This window comes from Athene cunicularia (genome assembly GCF_003259725.1).
Source record: "Athene cunicularia isolate RWA chromosome 12 unlocalized genomic scaffold, athCun1 chr12_part1, whole genome shotgun sequence".
Taxonomy (NCBI): domain Eukaryota; kingdom Metazoa; phylum Chordata; class Aves; order Strigiformes; family Strigidae; genus Athene; species Athene cunicularia.
The window spans coordinates 11,261,092-11,283,385 of record NW_020799116.1 but is presented as its reverse complement, the minus strand read 5'-3'; the positions used below and the strand labels follow the sequence as shown (position 1 = coordinate 11,283,385).

At 40.8% G+C, this 22,294-nt stretch overlaps 1 protein-coding gene across 4 annotated transcripts in view; it reads right to left on the bottom strand.

Annotated features, from left to right (window-relative positions):
* The window catches only part of CNTN4 (contactin 4), a 299,396-nt gene that overhangs the window by 99,926 nt on the left and 177,176 nt on the right, over positions 1-22,294 (bottom strand). For all 4 annotated transcript variants that reach the window (XM_026857402.1, XM_026857405.1, XM_026857404.1 and 1 more), the window contains exon 5: positions 4,223-4,318. In XM_026857402.1, the coding sequence (XP_026713203.1) occupies positions 4,223-4,318 (96 nt within the window). The remainder of the gene's footprint in view (positions 1-4,222; positions 4,319-22,294) is intronic.

Sequence of the window (22,294 nt, the reverse complement as noted above, 5' to 3'; positions counted from 1 at the left end):
TTAAAGCTGTGGTAGCAGCGAGCGGCTGCAATAGGGACTCTTGTGTGTTTGATGCAACAAAGCCGAATTTTAGCTACATACATAATTTTATGATTTTTGACTGTTCTCTCTTGTCCACTTAAATACCTGCAGACATCCATCGTGCTGCTACATGGGCCCTAAATGTCATGTTCCCATAGCAATGTTTCCTCTTACATTATTTTTTCTGTAGAGCTTCACAGGTAGAATGGTCAACACAAAACCACTGTTAGGCATTTGATTAAAAAAGCAGTGGAAATGAGGAAAAACCCTTCACGCGCATGGGTAATTATCTCATGCTAACAACCCAGCTAGCTTTCTGCTAGTTCTTACACTGATTTAGTGTATGTAGATGAACAAATGGGGAAGGGGAAAAAAAAAAAAAAAAAAAAAAAGAAAAATAATCGAAAACTTCTAACAGACAAGGCACCATAAATATGGCAGGACTGGCTTTGGGGGCTCAAGCATCCACTGCTCCAAGAGCAGAAAATACGACAGAAGCCAATTTACATTTATTCTGATTTTCAGTCCAGCGAGTTCCTGAGCTCCAGATGAACATTTATTTTCCAAATTTCCAGCACTCAGCAAGCACTTCATCATAGGAGGCAATTGCATCATTATGCTGCTTAACAAAATGTAACACCAGGATGAACTGACCTGACAAAATAGTGACTCCCTGCTGAAACCGTGCTGCAAGAAATATACATTTCATTTTCATCTTGGGGGTCCAGGGGGGAAGCCTAGATTCATATGCCGAAATCTCAACTCATATTAAACTAAAAATTGGGACAACACATGGTGATGCCCAAATTGTTCTGTGCAAGCTGTATGCAGCTCATTTTATGATGCTGAAAATACTTGTTAATCATTTGGACTCATTTTCAGGATGAATTTCTTGCAACATTTGAATAGTTGAAAGCTATTTATTTGGTATCATTAAGAAGAAAAAAACCTCTCAACAACTAATGTATGTAGGCCAACATAATTCCACTTTTAGCTGCCTTTAAATATGGCTCTTTCTAAGTAGCAAAGTGTTAGAGTGAACTACAGCTGAAAGGATAAAAGTGGATTCAGATTGCCTTTTTAAAGTAAAATCCATAATTTTTAAGACCAAGATGACCAATGACATAATAGTGGATAGGAAATGATTCCCTTCTAATTTACTACTTTTCTAACTGGAAAGGGGTATAAAACCCCAATGCCTCACCTCTTCAGAGCAACAGCTGCTCTCAGATTGAATAGTTTTGCCTTTTTTTTTTTTTTTTTCCCTGCAGAACAGAAACTAAAGTAAAAATTTAATTAAAAAAAAGGTAGATTTTTTTTTTTTTTTTCCCCAGACAGTTCTATGCTTCAGCCTTGGTCATTAACGTCCCCAGGCACTTTTTGCAAGGATGATGAAGTTAGCTTTGCTGTCCTAATCAAGTTCCAAAATATGTAATTGCATTTTCTCTATCTTAATGCCACTCGTACTTTCAACAAGATATATTATTTTTCACTTCTAACCTGAACGTTTTTTACTGTTGCACTACCATGTTAAATACTTGCAATGTCATACCCCAGCAGCGCGATATTGGGGTATTGGAAGGAACTGATCTCTACAGCTTTGCAAACGCTACCTTGGACCCTGGGGATGGAAGATGCCCATGAAACACAGCGGTCTTCCGACATGAAGCTACTACCCAGTGATATCTGATATTCTCTTATGAACCTCCATCTGCCCAGAGCTGGAACAGGAGACAGCTGTGGTAATTGCGCAGTAATTGCTAGAGACCAAATAGCTTTGATTACACTGGGAGACATGCAGTTGGCTAACAGAAACACGATGCACGCTGCTGAAAAGCATTAACTTTGCAGTTGTGACTTTTAAAACTCATCCTCATTTCTAACCTTAGGAGGAAGGAAAAGGAGGAAGGAAAAGTACAGGAAAATACCACCACAGAGAAGATTTAATTCCTGAAGAACAAGGGACCTATCTTGACTTTCCATTAAATACTTCCTACGTAAACCAGGAAACAACCACCAGAGTAACTCCAGCCCAGCTTAGTCACAAAACTGTAATAGTATCAATTCAGACTAATGGTGGATCTGGCTACAATTAAGTCATTTTCTAGCTGGAACAGAGCAGGTCATAGAGGGTTGTCACATAGGGAGTCATTCTCATCCAAATAATTGAGGGAAATAATTATCCTTCAGTTTTCTGCCTTTCTGGGCACCAGAAACGTGATTTTTCTCCTGGTCACCATAAGATGCTTTTTCCCACATACTAAACCCAAACTGGAAACAACGGCAGCACCTTTCTGTAATGTTTCTGTATCATCAGTGCTTACACCCAGTCCAAAACTGTCCCCCAAATCACCTGAACAAACACACCAGAATTTCCTTCTCACTGCTTACACAAACCGCCACCAGCCACCGCACCTCCACGCAAGGTGTTCATCCTGCAAACATTTCTTACGGCAAAACTGAAAACTCTCAGTGACCACAGAGTGAAGCTTTGCTAAGGGTACGAAGACAAAAGCGCACGATTCCTGCCTCGTGCTTGCACTGTCTGTGCAATCCCCGTGTCCCTCTGTGAGATGGCAGGCTACTTGCCTGGGGAGAAACGGGAGCCAGCACCGCGTGGCCACTGGTGCCAGCTGGAGCGGGCTGTGCGGGCGGGCTTAGTTCTAACTGGAAAAGCGTATGAAAACTCAGGCCTTGCCTCTTCAGAGCAGCACAGCCCAGCAGCCATGCCAGGCCCTCCCGGACTTGCCCTGTTGGTACTATCCACCTTCACGCAGCACAGTGAGTTTGGGATAGGATGAGGGGGAGCACTGCTCCTCAGCCTCACGTTCAAGGCACTCAGATGAACGGGGTTTAAAGATCACAAAGTATTTATGTTCCAAATCTCCCCTCCCTTCTTCACTATGGAAATGAAGCTAAAGCTGATGCTTCACGCACAGCAATGCAGACTGCAAACAAGTTCATGGCTGATCCACAGCCCCTCTTCAGTGGTTTTTAGCATCTAGGTTCAGCAGCTGCCGTGGCCGGGCACAGGGAGGGCCAGACCCAGTAACTGCTGTGGGTGCCAGTTTCCATAACATATGGGGATGTACACGCCACTGCCCCTGCTCTGAACAGCGAGTATGGTGTGACAGGTGCAAAAATGACAAATCAGTAAGATTTTAAGAGGGGAGCAATCATGTTGTAATACCACTATAGTACGCTCTACAGAGTATGTGTCACTAAGACCACTTTAACATCACAGATTTTTTTTTTTTTTGCCTATCTGCTACTGCAGCTTTTTCACTTCTCCATGACATTCAGAAATCTGCCTCTTTCTGAGGTGTTAGAGACACCAGTGACTGTCAAGAGAAGACAGGTAATGTCATTTTCTATACAGTCTGTATTGCTGGACACTCAATGAGCCCTGAGATACAGTTAGCACCTGTCTGTGTAATAATAATGGATTTAAACGTATCACCAGGCAAAATCAACAGTGCACAAAGTGGCAAACCTTCAGGGAATTTTGGTAGCAGAGTTTCTCTATCCTTCCATCTGGACCTTCAGATTATCGTTTCCAGAAGATGCAGGTGTGAAGATCAGGAGAGAATACAGTGGTGTCTTCAGCATCTCTATGTAACTTGCTGGAATGTTATTTCTCCCTCTCCTACAACACTCTCCCGTGCCTCTCCCTTCCATAAAGACAGTAGGAAGAGTATGTATTGCCATTCCAGAAATAAATCACCATATGAGACCTGGACAACTGCTAATGGATCCCCAACACCGAGGAGACAAAAATAGTGACAATGAGTATTAAAAAAAAAAAAAAAAGGCACAAAAGTGTCTCTGTCAGCAATCTTCAATCTTTTTGCAGAAGACACACCTAGGCCACACAGAGAAAGGTTTCTAAAAGTTGCACAAGATCTTGGCCATGTCTTCTATATATGCACATATTGCTTTAGTTTGTATCAGTTCATCTCCTTAGTGCATAGTTGTCTGCAGTAAAATTAGGCTCCTTCTCTGCTCTTACACCCAACTGGAGCGCTCAGTGTGTTTGGTCAATAGGACTCCTCAGCAGGACCCGTTCGGTCAGGCTGGCACCACCACAGCATTCTCCTTCAAGGTGTGCCATTTTAAACTTCCTGAAACCTACTCTGAGAGTGAAACCTGCCACTGCAAATTGCCACTGAGTGCTGAAAGCAAGAGAAGGAAATGGCTTTACCTCCAGAATGTGGCGGTGGCCCACACAGCAGCACCATGCCCTGGCCCTGGCGGACAGACACTGTGCTTCTTGTTCTGGTTTTGAAGTTCTCAAGATCTGCCAAGAGAGAAAGAACTCAATTAATGGGAGTTTAATGTTGGTTTGTTGTTTTGTTTTTTTTTTTTTTTCCCTCATGAGAAGGACAGAAGGTTCTTTAGGACTTTGCTGTGGGACAGAGAAACAAAGTGAGCATCAGCTTGGAAGGTGGGTTGGTGAGACCTGGATGGGTCATGGGGCAGTGGGAGAGGGCTTTGGCAGCAAAAATGTCTCCACAGGCTGCAAGGCTGGTAAGGGGCAAAAGGTGATGATTTACCTGGGGCAGAAGACATACCGAGATAAAACTCCAGCAACCTGCAATGCTGCTAGTTTTATTTTATGAATTTATGAAGAATTACTGCCTTAAATAATCACTGTCATGTTATAAGCCAGTTCTGTTTCCCTTTAGAAGACTTGTCACTGATGCCTTTGCAACTCGTGTGTAGAAGAAACCCTTCCTTTCCCACAAGGAAGTCTTGCAGTAGCTGTATGTTAGCCACACAGTGCTTAAATTAAATTCCCCCTTCCACCTCTCTCCTTTTCCTGCCCTTCAGAAGCCAGGCACTGCAAAAATACAACTCCCTCTCTTCTCAACGAATTCAAGAAACTTGCTATTAAGTGACGAGGTGACTCTCTGTGAGCTGAGCAGTGGCACCAGGTATTGATCAGCACCATCAGCTGCTGCGTGGGAGCACTAAAACACTGAATCACTTTTATCTTTAACAAACCCTTGCATTTCAATTTTCAGGTTTTTTTTGCTTTCCGAGTAGCTGAGCTGTGGTTTGGTGATTACAAACCTGTTGTCAGTGCAGTTGGGAACCAGAGAAAACACACAGGTGATAAATATTTAACAGCAGGAACTAGTAGGAACATCATTATAAGGTTACAAGGATGAAAAATTAAGCCTTGATTTTTATCCCCTCTTGAAAATGTTTTCTGGAAGCACTGTCATGCATACTTAAAAAAAAATTAATTAATAAATAAAAACAGAAGTCACCACTTCATTTTAGAATCCTTTTTCATGGACCCTTTCTGCTAAAGCCAAATTCAGGACAAAGTCTAGGCAAAAGGGGAACTAAAGTGGAAGTAGTAAGTAGTGATTTGTTACAGTGCTAGCAGTCATTGTGAGATTTCCAGCACAGTTCCGTCATATCCTTACACTGCAGGTTACATCATTCCCAGGAATTAATTATTATATTATTTCAGCTTTTTCATTTGGATTTTAGTGGATAAATATTGTGGGGACTTAAAAAGCCAGCCGCTCTGCAGTGAATTATTTGTGAAAACAAAACCAGTCCCAACCTGCCACCCTCCCATCTTTCTTCTGCCCAAGGAGCGAAGCAACCCTTACTGAGCCCAGGGGTGCTGCCGTTTGCATTAGGTCCTAAAGTTGTCTCATTATCAAACTCTCTGGGCAAAATGGATTCACACAGGAGGTTCAACACTACACTTGAGATTAGAACTGGTCCGAATTGAACCTGAGTATCAATTTAACAGCAGGTTCAACAGTGTGAGCTGTTTGGTCAGAATCTGTAGGTACAGGAAGACAATAAAGCATGGAGTTTCCCAGACTCAAATCATAGTTTGAGTCTATAACTTTGAGCGCGGTGATTGTCTTTCTGTCTTTTTATTGGCCTAGGAAAAAAGACAGAAGGAAAACAGAGGAAAACCCATTATCAATGAAATTAGAGGGTTGCCATTTTTCTGTCCTAAGTTGCGAAAAAAATCGGGGAATAGCACTTTTCAGGAACCACTATTATATTCCTCTGGCCACCTGTCAGTCCCATAAATTTAAAAGCATTTTGACTGCATACATGCAGAAGATTGAGTCCCATCCTCACTGAGCACAGTTACAAGGAGGAATAAACGTGGTATTTGGAAATATTTTTACATTAATATTATGTCCAATAAATGAAAAAGTAAAGTAAAAGCAGAACAAGTCCCAATCATCAAAGCAGATGCTTTATGTACATACACACACACACACACACACACACACACACGTATATATATGTACTAGAAAGAAAATTGCCAAAATACTGGTGTCAAATAAAATTTAATGGTGAATTCTCCATGTCTCTATATAGCTCTCTATATCTTCCTCCATGCTGATAGAACTAATATATTATGCCATATGTATATACATACGCAAAACATCTTAGAGATTATACAGAATTCACTTTTCAGGCCTGAATCCTAAAAAAGACAGATGCAGGTCTTCTTTGGAACAGATGAAAGAAAAACGGCGTCAACTCTGAGCCTGCATGTTTAAACCTACTTACACAGTGCTCTAGGGAATTCTTCTGGTAATCACAGGGGAGGGAATGGGAAAGGTCTTTCATTACTAATTGTAAAAAAACTCCACCTGCTTGGTGAATCAGCAACTCTTGACTATGATAGTATGGACAGAAAGTGCATGACTCAATAGTTTAAATGCAAAGATAGTCCTCTAACACTTTTCTTTTTTTTCCCCAAGGAAGAAATAATCTTATTTGTTGACAAAACAGATAGCTATATATTTATGAGAAGAAAAGGACTGCTATCAGGCAAAGTCTCTGCTTGGATGAACAACTAAGAAATGATAGAAGAATGGTCAAAATCAATTGGAGGCAGCAAACAAAGCAGAGCATTCATCACTACTGCTCGTAGTGCAAACTATCAAGCTTTGAAAGTCAATTGTCAATTCTGAAAAGCCTCATGCATGTGCTTAAAATCTGGCTCCGTGTAAACTAACAAGATTAAGATAATTATAAGAAAGGCTAATGTCTCATCAAACTGATTAGGCTGATTATGCTCATACACTCCGAAATCCACACTTCAAATTTATTTTTGCAATACCTAAATAGTAACTTGAATTAACAATAATATAATTAAGATTTTATTAATAAGAAATTTCATTTAAACACCACCTTGCAATCTTTCCCAAGAAATTAGGAACGTTATTAGTGTTGTTGAACAGTTACAAAGCATACTGATTAGCGATGTGTGGGTTCAAGAGGTTCTCCTCTGCTTTCACATGCTGTGCAAAGTGAACAAAAACCCTTCCTACAAAATCCTGCTCAAATGGGTGCAGAATATTGCACTGAAATTTTGTACTGCTGAATTCCCCATACGTGGAGGTAAGACGCTGACTAAACTAAAGTCAAACACACTTGCTGAAAACTACCCTGCAAGATGCTTTAACGCAGAAGTAGGTCTCTGACATTTCTTTCCTCATGTTTGTTATCTTCCTCCAAGGGAAACACAGCTGTCTAGTGCCTCTTTACCCCTGCCCAGAGAGTAAGAAATAAATTATTCTATATACTTTTGACATTAAAAATCAATGGGACAGCAAAAGAAGAAAAAAATAACTAATGCTCCAGGATGACTCTGAATTACAGTGTAAATGCTTCAGCTGCATGTGTCTCCCCTGACGAGAGTATTGAGTTCTACTTTGCCTTGCGCCAAGCCTAAAGATCCTGACTAACGTAGGACGAATTTTTGTATTTATTTGCCAATTAAAGAAAACAACAAACCACAAAAATGCCAGAAGACTTATTGAGCCAACAAGCTCAGTTAAATATTTCTTGGCAGACTTACAGTTTTGGAAGAAGGTCTGAAGTAGGACTATCACAGCTCCATGTTTCCCTTGATAACAACTCTCTGTCCACTGGAAGTTACACCTGAGCAGAATTAGGTGACCTTGGAAATCTGAGGTTTGAAGGTGTCCGGCTCTGGATCTGCCACTGTGCCCCAGCAGATGCCCCCCACGACACAGCATGGCTCTTCAGCATGTGCTGCTACAGGGCTGGCCTCTACTCAGTGTTTTTCTCATTGTGTCATATTTTACCTTTTTTTTGTCTCCTGCTCCTTGTTCTATTTCAGATTTGGGAGGGAGGCGGTGAAAGCCTCTAACAGGTCACTACTTTCTCAAACAGAATGAGACAATACTGGTTCACATGTAAAAGCACTGTCATGAGGCAACAATGCCATGCCTTGAAGTGTTTCCTAACCCAGTGGAGGACGTAACAAAAACCAGTGGTAGAAGCTGAAGTCATGAAAATGGAGATGAGAAATTACACTTACTGTGAATGATGATCATCAGCTGGTGGAACAAACAGAGAGCAGTGGGTTCAGCATCCTTGATGCTTGGAGATCAAGAGCACCTTTCTAGAACATGCACAAACGCTAACTATGCTTTAATCACACTTGAGCAGCCAGGTTCAGTTAGGGATAAACTGGTGGAAAATATGGCCAGTGATAAGCAGGAAGCCACATTACGGGGCGCTGCACCCATCTAGCCTCCAGGTGCATGAAATACTGGGGAGGAGGAGGAGGTCTGGAAGCCAGGGTGATAGTACGGTGGCCCGATGCCCACTAACAGACCTGAGAGTCCCAGAGGTTTGCTCCCTGAGACCTGGCAACACAGTAAGAAAGCTGAAAATAATCACATTATGATTAATAATTAAGTACCCCATAGGGTATTAAATACCTCATAATAGAAATAAAAGACATGGTGATTTTAGGAGTTTACAGTTAAATATTAGACATAACGTAATAAGCATTGGTAAACAGAAGGGAACGAACAAGACAAAGCAAAACAATGCCTGGAAGTGATAAATTCATTAAGCTTAAGCATGCAGGCATCTTTGTGACTTAATTAAAGTTTTTAGGGTGCGAATTCCTTCAGTTACAGTGATCCATCATTGCATAGATCAAAAAAGAAAGGAGCTTTAATTTCAATAAAAATATTTACACATGAAACAAACAAAACATGACCAGAATTAAGGACTGCTTACATGAATAGAAACCGCTTCTTGTTAGAGCCAGGATCCTCACGTGCACTTTTGGTGAAAGTACATCTGTTTAACAACTCAGTAATTTGTGGCACTGGGCAATATGCGAGCATGAAAAAAATTACTGTTTCTATTCATAGGATCAAAAAGGAAACCACACGGCATAGCACACACAAGAAGGATGCAAACTCACTCTAACTAATCAAAGCAGCATATGTTCTCACAGGAAATCCTGTGTCGCTTACACCAATGAATAACTTGCAGATCAGGTTTTTATTTTAAATGTGTGATTTCAAATAACGAAGATCAGATATTTTTATGATTGTTAGAAAAAGAATACACTTGCACAGTAGTTTTTTCCCTCTTTAACTTGGAGATTCTCTATTTAGAAAGCAATTGTCAAAATCAATTAAGAGAAACCACTGAGGAAGAAGATATTAACGCTTTCCAATTCTGGAGGTCAATGGGTTATTGGGAGCACACAATGCGAAACCAGTGACTCCACTGAAAAGAGAAAAACCATTGTATAAGCTCCAGTAGCTTAACCATCACAGGAGGACATGATTAGTAATGTTTTCAGTGCAAAGAAAGAACATAACAGGGAGGTTTAACAGGAATTCAGACAGGCTATCACAATTAGCACTGTTCTCATACCTTATTTAATGAGTGGGTATGCCATTTAAACGTCTTCATCTCCACAGGATCAGTTCTAAATCAGATGTAACAGACCCACATGAGTGTAAAGCTGCGAAAAATACATTGATGCGTGCCACTGACACCACTGTGTGATTGCATGACTTGAGGAAAGTCACTTAAGTTCTTTGTGCACATCTCTAAGGATGAGTCCTTAAACGCTATCTCTCAAAAGCAACTTAATTAGCTAATATTTGCACAGAAACTTGACATCTGGCACTGAAATGCACTGGAGTGCAATATGCTATTAGCGTGTGCACACTAACACCCACCCTTTAATACAAACTTGAATGTCTTTTCTTGCATTACTAAATTTTTCTGTAGCTTCCATTAAAACTCAGCCTTATGCAGGTAGTGGTAAATGATGCCAGTCTGATACAGATGCTTATTCCTCAAAAATGCTCAAAAGCCCAGAAGGTGCCAACAGCAGCTGTCAACCCCATCAGCTTTTCAGTCTGAGTAGGGTATTGCATTGAATGACCTCCTTCCAAAACCTCAAATGTGGTTTAATAAAAGCTTAAACAATCTGAAATGATCCAAAGCCCCTTAAGACTGGGTAGTTTGTCTTAGTAAACGGCATATGGAAATTTTAATCAAAAACATATGGCTTTTCACAGTAACAATTATCCAACTTTGGCTAGAGTAATGAAAAATTTCCCCAAGTTTTATGTAAAAAAATCAGTCTTTTTAGCAAGGAAGATTCAATTATAAGCAAAAGAGCTGTAGCCTTTTATCCTTTACTAGGACCTACTTGGGTTTGTACTTCATTTATGAAATTCAGTAATTCTTTTTCTAAGCGACCACTAGATAACTCCCAGAAGTCAAAGTTTGCTCTTTTAAAGAAATACTTCACAGATGACATCAAAGTACAAGGAAACAAACAAGACCATCCTAGCTCACTTTCCCACAAGTTCCCGCTGGCAGGGGCAGTGTCATATTCAACCTCTGCTTTTTGTATTTATATCTCTTCTCATTTATAGCTCCACTGATTGTTGTATTGTTAAGACCTCTACCCAAGCAGAATGGTTATGCTGTTTGTACACGAGGCCCGCTTGGTTCCCATTATTGGCCGCAGTATGGAAATAACTCAGCTGCTGAACTCAGCGTGCCCTGAAAACCAGACCGAAACAAGGAGGCTTCCCTCAGGAGGCTGCAAGTCTCAGGTCATTGGTGATTTGACAGAGAGATCCTGATTTTTTATGAGAGCTAAGCTCTGTTTTGCCTGCTTTTGTTTGTCGGAGGAGGGTTTCCATGGTTTGCTTTATTTTTTAAATGCGCAGCATATTTTTAGAATTCAAAATGCCTTTGTCATTACGTCCATTCTGAAATTAAGAGAGAACCCTCTATGCAAGAGGGTTATTTTATAGAACTATTAAACAAAACCAAAAATATTATAGAAAATTACATGAATAGTAAATGATTTAAATTGATGGTGACAGGTGTCTGCATGTCTTTTAGAACGCCAATTTATGTGACTATATCATGTAGAAGGAAGCACTGCTCTACGTTGCCCTGAATGGCATACTGTCAAAAACTCATACACCATTAGTGAACCCTTTGTCATGACATTTAAGGGTTTTTTTCTAATGATTATAAAAGCAGTGTCAACGCTATTTTTAACTACTATTCTTGCTTAACTGATATGAAACTGTTTCTCATTCTACTATAACAAAAACATACATACATCAATCACTTCTTTATACATCACTGGATTTTAATTTCCAAAAGAAAACATGACTAATGTTCAGGCTTAGAGGAAAAAAAAAATGTTAGTGGCTTTTATGCTGCTATATTTTACTTAAAGTCTATCTCTAGAGACTTTTGTAAAACAAATTTGAGAACATGTCAGTGATACTGCTCTACCAAGTTGATGTTAACAGCAAATAGCTACCAAAGCATAATACCTGTATCTGTATGACTTTCTATATCTTCATATGGATCATTATTCCTTCAGAGTGAGATATTCAATGAACCTTGACACAGGATGTATGTGATTGAAGGAAAAACAAGGGATTGTGACACGGGACCCAAGAATGCAACCACAGTATAATTCCAAAGGTCTTACTGGTGCAGCTGCAGGATGGAAATAGATACCTCCGAGCTGTGGGTACAACCCACAGCTCCTCCTCACTGAAGAGCCACAACCCAGGACTGAGCAGAAGTAGGCTGGGCTGGAACAAAAGAACCATGAGCAAGAAGACTACCTATATTAAACACATATAGTAAAACTCAAATCTAACCAAGAGAGAAATCAATGAGCTAAAAGCAGGTAATACAACAGTAGCAGCAAATGTAGAAAAATACCTGCAGTCAGCCCCAGCCATGGGGAAGACCACCCCCATCATGCTCTCCTGACAAAGCAACTCCAGAGGCTTGCAAGGGGTTGTAAGTGCCTCCTCCTGGGAGGGCTGCCACCACCTAGCTTGTGTCCTGGAGAAGCACAGGAGGGAAAAGGGTAGGTGATACCCACCCTCACTAGACTGTGTGCAGCATTGCAACCGTGTAGTTACTGGGAGTTAGCAATAGCTGGATACTATGCACTCTCTCCTTACTATCATTGTAACTGTACTAATAAATATTTGATTAGGTTACTAATACTTCAGTTAGATTATCAACAATTCTTGGATCAGCATATAAGGGGTTCTTTAGTCCACATATCTTTCACCCCTGAAACTCAGTTGCACTTTGGTTAAAAATGAATCTGATAATTTAAGAATTGACAAATTAGAAAGCTAAACCTTGTCCACTGGCAATTTTGGGCATTCTATAGTGGACAGAACACCACCTTTACTACATATATGAAATGAAATTCAAAGCACCCATACAATAGTAACGTGTACAGTTAAGGAGTAATTATCTCTTCTTATACATGAAATGCACAATCCACTTAGGTACACAGATACAGCCAAGACACCTAAAATCAATTTTCAAGCATGACTTAAAAGAGATTTATGGAGCATAATGGGGTTTGGCTTCTCATACCCCTTCAATAATTTTAAGATGATCCCAGCAATCTGAAATTTAGAATGATGTTTAAGGTCATATTCAGTACTTGAATTGAAGTCAACAGGATTTATTTATTTATTTTTTTTTATTAAAGACTTGTTTCAAGGGGAATCTGAATAGGTTGGCAATGACACCTCACTGAACAAAAAAACTGACCAGAAGGATTGGCCAAATCTTCCTGGTTCAGACTGAGTAAAGAACCTTCTACGAAGAGATAGCTTGTATGTCCTCTTCCAAATTGTTTTCATCACATTTGCATAACTCTCCACATACAACAGAGCATACTTTCATATCCTGGACAAAATACACAACCAGATGGAGGCAGAAGTCATTTGCATCGCTGCCCATGGAATAATATGACTTCATTGGCTGTAGACTATAAACTATGCTAATTTGGCCCATAAAATAGTCTTGAAGATGAGATTCTAGTGCATCTCAATCAATTTCAGACTTTAGAGGGCATTGGTTTGAAGAAATCATAGCCTGTCTATATGAAGGCAGGCTGAAAGCACTTTAACTGATGACTAGCACCCACAAAAGCATTAAAGCTTTTTGCTCTCGAAACACTTGACAAGATTTGCCTCCTGATATTTATGGCTCTAATATCTCTAAACACTGTCTCTATAAAACCTGTGCCTGACTTTTTAAAAGCAGGGTTTTATGTCATCCCTTTCACAAATACACAAAGATTTAGTTCTTCTGCCCATGTCCTTGCTGCTGTGTGAAGACTACACAGCAGGCTATGCAGCTCAGAATAAAACAACCTTTGATATGGAGCTTAACAGAATTTTAGTTTAAGAGCTAGTGTTCTAATGAAGAATTTTTAGTCACTGATTTCAGAAATAGTTTGCAAGTCTGGGGATGAAAGCTTTCTAATTTGACCTTTAGAACAGAAATTTCACTAGGATTTCTACTACAGCAGAAAAAAAGAGAAAGTTTTAGAGGTAAACATCTTACCATTTTGCTACCCTGCCTCTCCTTTGGCAAATATTTTAGCTTGGACTTGATTACTGTAGACATTAAACAAGGTATTGCCTGTGCATCTTTACCAAGAGGCCAGGTCCAGTTTGGCCATCTAGACCTTTCTCTTCCCTGATCTTTCCTGCACAGAAATCACCACCATTCTCACAAGATGCAAAAATTCTTAGCTGACCCTTTGCCATGGGGGCATTTGCAGCTGGAGGATTTTCACGGTGGGGTTTGCTCCGAAGGGTCAACTTAGCTACACGATGAGAAGTGTAGGTGGAGGAGTTGCAGGTTTGAACCCAAACCAGATGTTCTCAGAGGAGGCATGTGCCTCCTGCCAGGCAGAAGGGCTCGCAGCTCCTCCTGTCTGACCAGGAGTGAGCTGCAAATGGCCACACTTGGGTTAGGAAAGGAGAAAGCTGGTGTGTTGACATGCAAGCCAAGATCTGCTTTTCTCCCAAGCCTTCCCTGCTCTCCCTGTCACTCACATCTCTGACCTATGTATCATCTTGGACTTTGACATCTCTATCTGGGTTCTCATATTGAGACTATGTTTAAATCTTGCCAAGCCTTTATGACTACCATCTATCAAAGACAGGATGATTTGTCTACCCGCATGGCTAAAATTCCTCCTCAGGCTTTTACCTTGCATCCCAAAGACTATGACAGCTTTTTCTCAAGTATTATCAATGCCCCTGGCCACAATACAGCTGTGAGAGTCACGGATCCTTGCGTTGTGCTCAGACCAGTTCTCCTTCCTCTGGCACACCAAGCACGAGCTGCTTGTCCTCGCCATGATGGCTCCTCCAGACGCACTGTATCCTCAGCACCTTGCTGGGATTTGATCCCTGCTTCCAAACAGGTGACAAGGCAGCCCCAGTACTTTTTTTTTTTGCCTTCTTCATGCCACTCATCTTACTGGGGAACAAGGGCTTTTAGCAGTATCTGCAAGACACCCACTGTTCTCTTTCCAAATCAAATCACTCTATGATGTCACAAAAACCAAACCAAACCAAACCAAAACAAAAACCTCTTTGACTTTACGTTCCATTTCATAAAAGCCACCTGTTTACTATCCTTCCATTGGAAATATTTCAAATGTTCATTTTGAAGCAACTCTCCTGCTTGAGACAAAATGCCGAGGAGACAGAAAACCTTATTTTATTACTTTAATCTGGAAAATCTGGGCAGACATTTCCCCTTGGGTTGACTTGAATGGAGTTACTTCTCTCAGAATTTTTTTATATTTTCCTAGCAAAAACAATGCACTATTTGCACACCTTCTTCCAGCACTGATGGTTTTGCTATAGCCAGAAAGCAGTACTTCTATCTGCAGCAGGAGATACTAGGCAGCCCTCTCTCACTTTAGCATTAACATTGCAGGTGCCTCATGCGTTCCCCACCGGATCGTGCTGTCCTGCACCTTCTTACTTTGTGCACCTAAGTGAATGCAAATTCAGACCCAAAATAATGTAAAATAATCTGACACAAGCTCACTGAGCTAGAAGTTTCAAAGAACAATTTCCCTTTACTTGATAGAAACACAAACAAAAATTACCCCACAGAGATCCTGATCCTCAGAGGGTTATATCTGGTGGTTCAGCCTGCCTATGGAAATGCACATTATGATGCGAGGCAGCATCTCTTAGAGAGGAGATATTTTTCATTCCGTTCTTCTCTCATGTCTAATGAATTATGAAATGGCAGTCACGTTTGTTGCAGACAGGAAAACTAACATGGGACAACTTTTGACAAACATATTTAAAGCTCTGCTGTCCTTTGCATGCCAACACTGACTCTCTGAGTTTGCCTTCCAGAAGGAAAATAGGAAAGAAAAAATAAAACAATGAAAAAGCACCCACTAGGATAAAATTGTTCTGCATTGGTGTTGCATCCCATCAGAGAGTCCACCTCTGGTCTTTGGGTATAGTCTGCACTTGACCGGGTGTCCTGTAACTGCTATTTTCCATACATTTAAAGACAATACTGATTTGCATTGATATAGAATCAGTAAGGATCAACCAAAGGATAATAATTATTTCTTCAAACCAGATAAACAGCATTATATCATTTGAGAGACCAGGAGATTTAGAGCCAAAAGGGGTGGAGTTTCAAGAAGCATCCTAATAATGGAGAAAATAACAGAGACCTCAATTCCTTGTCCTATCTCTATCCGCTGGACTTAAAAGACCAGAAAAAATGATTAAAATATGCCATCAAAACAGAGGCTTATGGCTCTACAGATGTTTGTGCCACACTAGGATCTAGTTTTTGCAAGATGTTTGGAAAGACTTATAACGGGAGAGAACCCAGACCAAAAGAAGCTTTAGTTGCAACCACAGTTGTTTATGTGGTTTGAGGCTCATCAGGGATCTCCTGGACAGACCTGACTGATCTCCATGGACAGATCCATGTCTGTAATGGAGAGACCGAGCAGGTGAAGAGTACTTGTTATGGAAACGATGCCCCAGACTCACTCCTGAAGGATAAAAGAGTGGTGATGATGGATGCATATGTGAAATCACAAGCAAGGACCACTACGTGGGGACACAGCATGAGTCTACCCTGGCTGCTTATGAATAATTTGCAGGCAAAGTCTCTACAGGATTGCTAATAAAAATTTCACGATATTAACATTTCACGGAAATATCCTTATGAACTCTAATAATTATCCACAAGTCCAGAGGGAAAAATTTCTCTTAAATTTATGAGTTTGCAGTTGGTCATATGCCATTTTGTCTTTGCAAGAAAGTATGGTTCAATCTCGCTGAAAAAAGGAGTTCCCTGAAGGGTCACTGCACTCTCGAGGATACTGTTTTATATCGGCATCTACATTTCCAGGCTATTATTTCATTCATTGTCAAAATAATAATTTAAATTTGTAATTTATTTTCCTCTCTCATTTATGCACCATTCTAGCTGTGATCAGAATAAGTCAGCTGGGCATCAGTGGTTTGCAGAGCTAATGTTGTACTCAATGAAGGTAGCTGGGCTATATTCTGAAGTTAGGCCAAAATTAAACTGGAATTTCATAGCTATTCAACTGTTCCTATCCTTGGCTTTGATTTAAGAAAAAATACTCTAAAAGTAAATATAGTAAATATATCTGTAAATATAGTCACAGTCAGAGGATTAATACTACTGCTAAGGACACATTAATATTCCCAGTATACTACTATTCTTGCTTTTAGCCTTCAAAGACCAGAATAGATGTCAAATGATGTGTACTGATTCTCTAACAACCTAGTGGTAAGCAGCCACTGACAAGAACTACCTTGCTGCTAATACAGACGAGTTGAAAAGGCTTCAGGAATGAGAGAAAAGGAAATTTTTGCTGATATATAGCACAGTATCAGACCCTGCACAAAGCCAAAGCAAAACCAGGGAAAGACAGACACTTACTGTGGGTGCTTTACACTGTTTTCTTTATGACCTGTGCATTAAGCATATAAAAAGAAAGGTGGTATTAAGTTAACAGGTGAGATGTCAAAGTGAAAGGAATTAAGCCCAAGGTCAGAAGATCTTCAAATGCAGAGAGATCTACTCCATTTCAAAGTGAAATCATCCCAAATACCTGGGCTCAGAACCTGGCTACTTACTGCTTCATTCAGAACATCAGAGAAAACAAGGAATCTCTCTTTTTATTTCATTCCAGGTTGTTGGAGTCTTCCACATCACCCTGACATGATTTAGCACAAAGATAATTTTCTCAAGACTAGGAAGAGTTTCATGTAACAGCAGAGCTTTCTTTCAAAGAAAGCTTACATTCTGGATCTTGCCACACTGGGACCAAATCGGTCCATTTAATTGGTCATTTTAGGCAAACACCTACATCTATACTTGGTTCTTAAAGATCCACCCCCCAGATAGAAAAACAGACATATATCTTGAATACGTTTTTTACATATTAAAGGCAAAATCCATAAATATGGAGAGAGACAGGAAAAAACCTGTCAAGCCTGTGCCTTGCTGTTCCCTAAATTTCTAAACCACAGAAGAAACCGTGGCACTGTGACCAACCTGTGATCTTAAGCTCACTGCAGTGCGATGCCCAGAGGCACTGGCGGCACCTCTCCTGCCACAGCCCTCTGACACCTCCCCATGCAACGCTCCCTGCTATCAGCAGCACTATTTCTGCATGATATAAACTGAAATACACTTCCTAAATAACACTGTAGGCTTATAAGATTACTAGCTCTGGGAGAAGGTGTGCTGATTATTTACAAATGTCCTGCCACTGCTTTAAGTAATAATGTATTCACCTTATTTATAACCCTTGGGTGGAAACAAAGCAGGTATAAATTCCATGTTTCTGTTCTAAATTAAGGGTCTTTCTATAACAGATGAAAGTAAAGTAGGTTATGTATCTCTCCTCTCCTACATACTCCCTGTTGGCCCAAAAAAAAAAAAAAAAAAAAAAAAAAAAAAAAAAAGAAAAGAAAAAAGAAGAGCTTACGTGAGGCTTAGCCTAGTTTTCCGCCCATCAGAGACTACGTGGCAAAGGTGCAGAGGTTGTGAGACAGTTCTCCGACACTGACAACTACACTTTGCACAGCTGCGTTAAGATTTTGGAGGCTCTGAAAGGCTTCAAAGGGAAAAAAAAATGAGACAGCAAAAGAGATTTTGGTATGCGTATAGAAAGCAGGCCACGTGGAGAAAGCCACTTCCTGAAGATGTAAGAAAAATTAAGAAAATCAAATTAATTAAGGCAGATTCATGGTCCCCATTCATGGGGATGTTATCTTGGAACTGTAACTGTATTCATGGGCACAGCACACTGACAAAAATGCCAGGAAAAAGTGAATTAACCTACAGGAAGAGCTGCGGATTTGAGGTCCACGCTCTGAAAAAGTAGGAGGAATGCCTGAGCAAGAAATAGCTGAGCGTGGTATTTCAAAACTGGGGTGAAAAGCAGCCTTGGAGCACAGGCACACATGTTCAGCAGTGGTGGGTGCGGGCAGGGGCTGCGGTGTGCAGGCAGGCATGGGTGCTCCCCCCACCTCAGTGCGGGTGGGCAGCTCCCACCCAGGATGCTGAAACCCCACAGGGGTTTTTTACAAGTGCTCTCACAGAGAACCAGAGCAAGGAAGGAGCCAGGAAAATGTGCAAAAATGGATTTCTGCCCTTCACAAGCAGAAAAACCTTGAAAAACCTAAACTTTCCGAAGAGGATGAGCACAGATGACCGATGGGCTGCTGAGGGGTGAGTACAGCCGTGCACACCCGCTGTCCCAGCTGCAGCTCGACTCCTGAAAAAGCCAACCCAAACTCTCTGTCTCCTTAATTTCCAGGATGTTTAAAACACGTCATTTTATTCTCAACAGTCAGACGTTAGTAATCACTGCGGAAATGATTTAATTTGCGTGCCAAATGCCTCATTCAGCCGAGCGGCAGCGCATCGCTTCATTGATCAATCAATGTGATTGTTGTTGCACTTGTTTGTTTAGGCAAGGCAAGGCAGATAGTTTGGCGGTTCTCTGAAAATGTTTTCATTATTAATTGTTCTTGAAAAAATTTTTTCATTGATCATTTAATCTCCAAAAAGAAAATGAATGCACTTCAGGGCAATAAGAAGGTAACAACAGTAAAGAATTTGAACCGCAATTATAATTTGTTTCTTAGCAACTAATAGCAAAAATTATGGGATTTGCTCGGGTACAAGATATAACAGGAAATACTCCAGCAATGGGAATATTCAAAAAAAAAATCCTTTTCAGTATAATGTTGGGAGTAATTTTCTTTTTCTACCATCACAGTGAAATTATTTTGGGATGGTAGGTCAAAGCCCCAAAGTATTCTCATTACAACCACATTATTACTGTATTTTATGCTACCATTTCCACTGCACAGTGCTGAGTCCTAGCTGCTAATTCATGCGTAACAACTATTTTCACAGAAACACTTCTATAAAACAAATTCCTTTAATAAAGTGTACGGGGAAACAGTTTTCAGAAACAATAGTGTGAATCCCTGCAGTCAGGACTATGTTCACAGCAATGAAGAAGGAAGTTAAATGTTTCTATAAATGAATAGGTAAGTCTGAGGCTGCTGCCCTAGTTAGTGGTGGAAAGAAACCCACCTCTAAACCCTGCCCTCCAGGCACAGTTTAATCTTCAAACACAGTAAAACCAGTTCAGGCTAAATTCCACACAAAAAATCGGACATTTTGCTTGACCAGGGCTGTCTGCAGGAGGAGAAGGGGGAGACCCTTCCCCCTTCATCTTGTCTCATCTGTCTGAGCCCCCAGGGGCAGCACAGTGATGCTTTGCTGCTGCTCCAGCATCCTCTGAGGACACCTCCCTTCAGCCCCATTGTCGCCTCTCCTGGGGCCTCATTTCTGTACTAAAAACTGGTTTCTCAGCCCCCTGGACATCTCAGTATCATTTTTGCCAACTGCAGAAAACGCCCACAGCATTATCATGGCCCTGTTAAGTTACAGATTTGAAGGAAACTCCATAGAAAACTGCTATGGGTTGGAAAGGCACTGATATCGGAGAAGCGTCTCTGCGCAGAGCGTGAGGAAGGACACCAACCATCCTCCCAGCGTTGGGGTGCAACAGTGTGCAAAATGCTAAAAACCCCTGAAAAGTAGATCCCATTTCTCTATCAGCTCATATTTCACAGACATCACTTTTAGGCAGTTTTTATAACAACAGAGGGTTGAACTTGTATTTTCCTCTTTGGATATTCATTTCAAAATCAGCAGCATGTGACAAACATCAGTACCAACGGGAAAGGCAACAGCTACTGCAAGGCTACTCACCCACTCTCCAGAGGGTTTATTTTTAAACCAGCATTACTGCAGGTAGCACTGTCTTTGTGTGTTTTCAGATTAAAGTGCAAATGCTGATGAGGAGTTTAGGGCCAAATCGAGTCTAGTTATCACAGCAGGGAAAAGATATCTCCATCTACCAGCACTGAGGATGGCTTCATGGAAGAGCACAGGGCTCATCCACCAGGAGAGCAGAGCAGAACCTTGGCCCCATCCTGGGGACACATTAGCTGCTGCAGGTGGAAGTGGTGATGGAGCAGACACAGTCTGGAGATCCGCTTTGGTGGTAAAAATAACTAAACCAACCTGTGGCCTCAGCAAGGTAAAATAAATATCGAAGTCAATCTCTAATTAGAGATACTATTCTATAGGTGCTCATAAATCACCTGAAGTGTAAGATAGTAATTACTGTTCTCCTTGCTGGGAAGAGTCCTGTCTTACCTATCCCACGGCACCAACATGATTATTAAAAAAAAAAAAAAAATAAAAAATAAATAAATCTGGATACCACTTGGCAAAGAATTACAAAGAGAAAGGAAAATCTTACGCAGTCCTATTTTCTCTGAACCAACTTCCACCAGTGTTGCTCATTTTGAACAGGTTTGCCAGACTAGCCCCTTTCTGCTTTACAAACAGTTTGTTAAACAAGAGCAAACCCAAAGACAGTAGACAAGAGTCACAAGTCATGTGGAAGCTGGCACTCTCCATGGTCACCCACACATGGCGATAGATCAGGGGCTTCTGCAAAGACATTTCTGGTGAGAAGATATCAGGCTCACCTTCCAAGAAGCACAATTCTTTTGGGCATCTACCATACTCAATAGTCAATAGAAGGGGGAGGAAAAGGTTTGAAAGCCTTTGGGTCATTGTCTGCAAAGGGCGTGGAGTAAAAGCATCCTCCGCACTATCAGTAGTAGCTGCTAGCAGGTTATAATTAGCACTAGCAGAGGCCACCAAAATAAGTGAAACTAAATCATATTACATAGTCCTCCAAATACACACCCCTGAGAATGGTCTGCAAGTGTTGTGCAGAACAGGCTGGTGAGCTTCTCCAAGGGTTCAATTCTTCAGTGCTGCCTCCCACTGGGACAGACAAGCTCCTGCAGACTTTCCCAGGACTCTGTTTTGTGATTTTATGTCTATGGAGGTGTGGGTATAAATGCAACTTTCAGCACCTGTGTGCAGTAATGTTCCATTTTGTAAAATATTTCAGTCAGTAGAAATAATTTTGCAAGGACTCTCGCTCAAAGCGCCTCCTGCTCATAGTGTATCGCTCCACTCCGAGTGCTCTGCTCTCCTGGCCACAGCCCAGAGCCACTCTGCACCTTTGTGTCTTGCCAAAGGGAGCAGGAACTGAGCGGGTGGAATGACTTGCACATTCATCACTTTGTGAGGGGTATGGTCCAGCTCTGGTGCCATTAAAGATCAATACAAGTTCTATCTTTGACTTAAACAGAAGCAGGATCTGGGCCATAGTAAACAGATTTAATCATATGGCTGAAATGGGCGGGTACATCTCTAAACTGCCACATCAGAGCTACACTTCTTTCCAGGAAGAACTTATTGATTTCAGTGTTATTTCTGAACAAAAACTATGGTACAGGGAGTAAAATTGTCAAGTGAAGTCCCAATCCCTAAAATAAAAAGCACATAATTTAATCTAGTTCAGCTGTGTTTTTGTATATCATTTTGGAAAAGCCATTATTAGAATATATACTCAAGAGTTTAAAGCTTTTTTTTTATTTTCTGAGAGCCTGTATTGCTATAAGCACAGGGTTTAGGATAT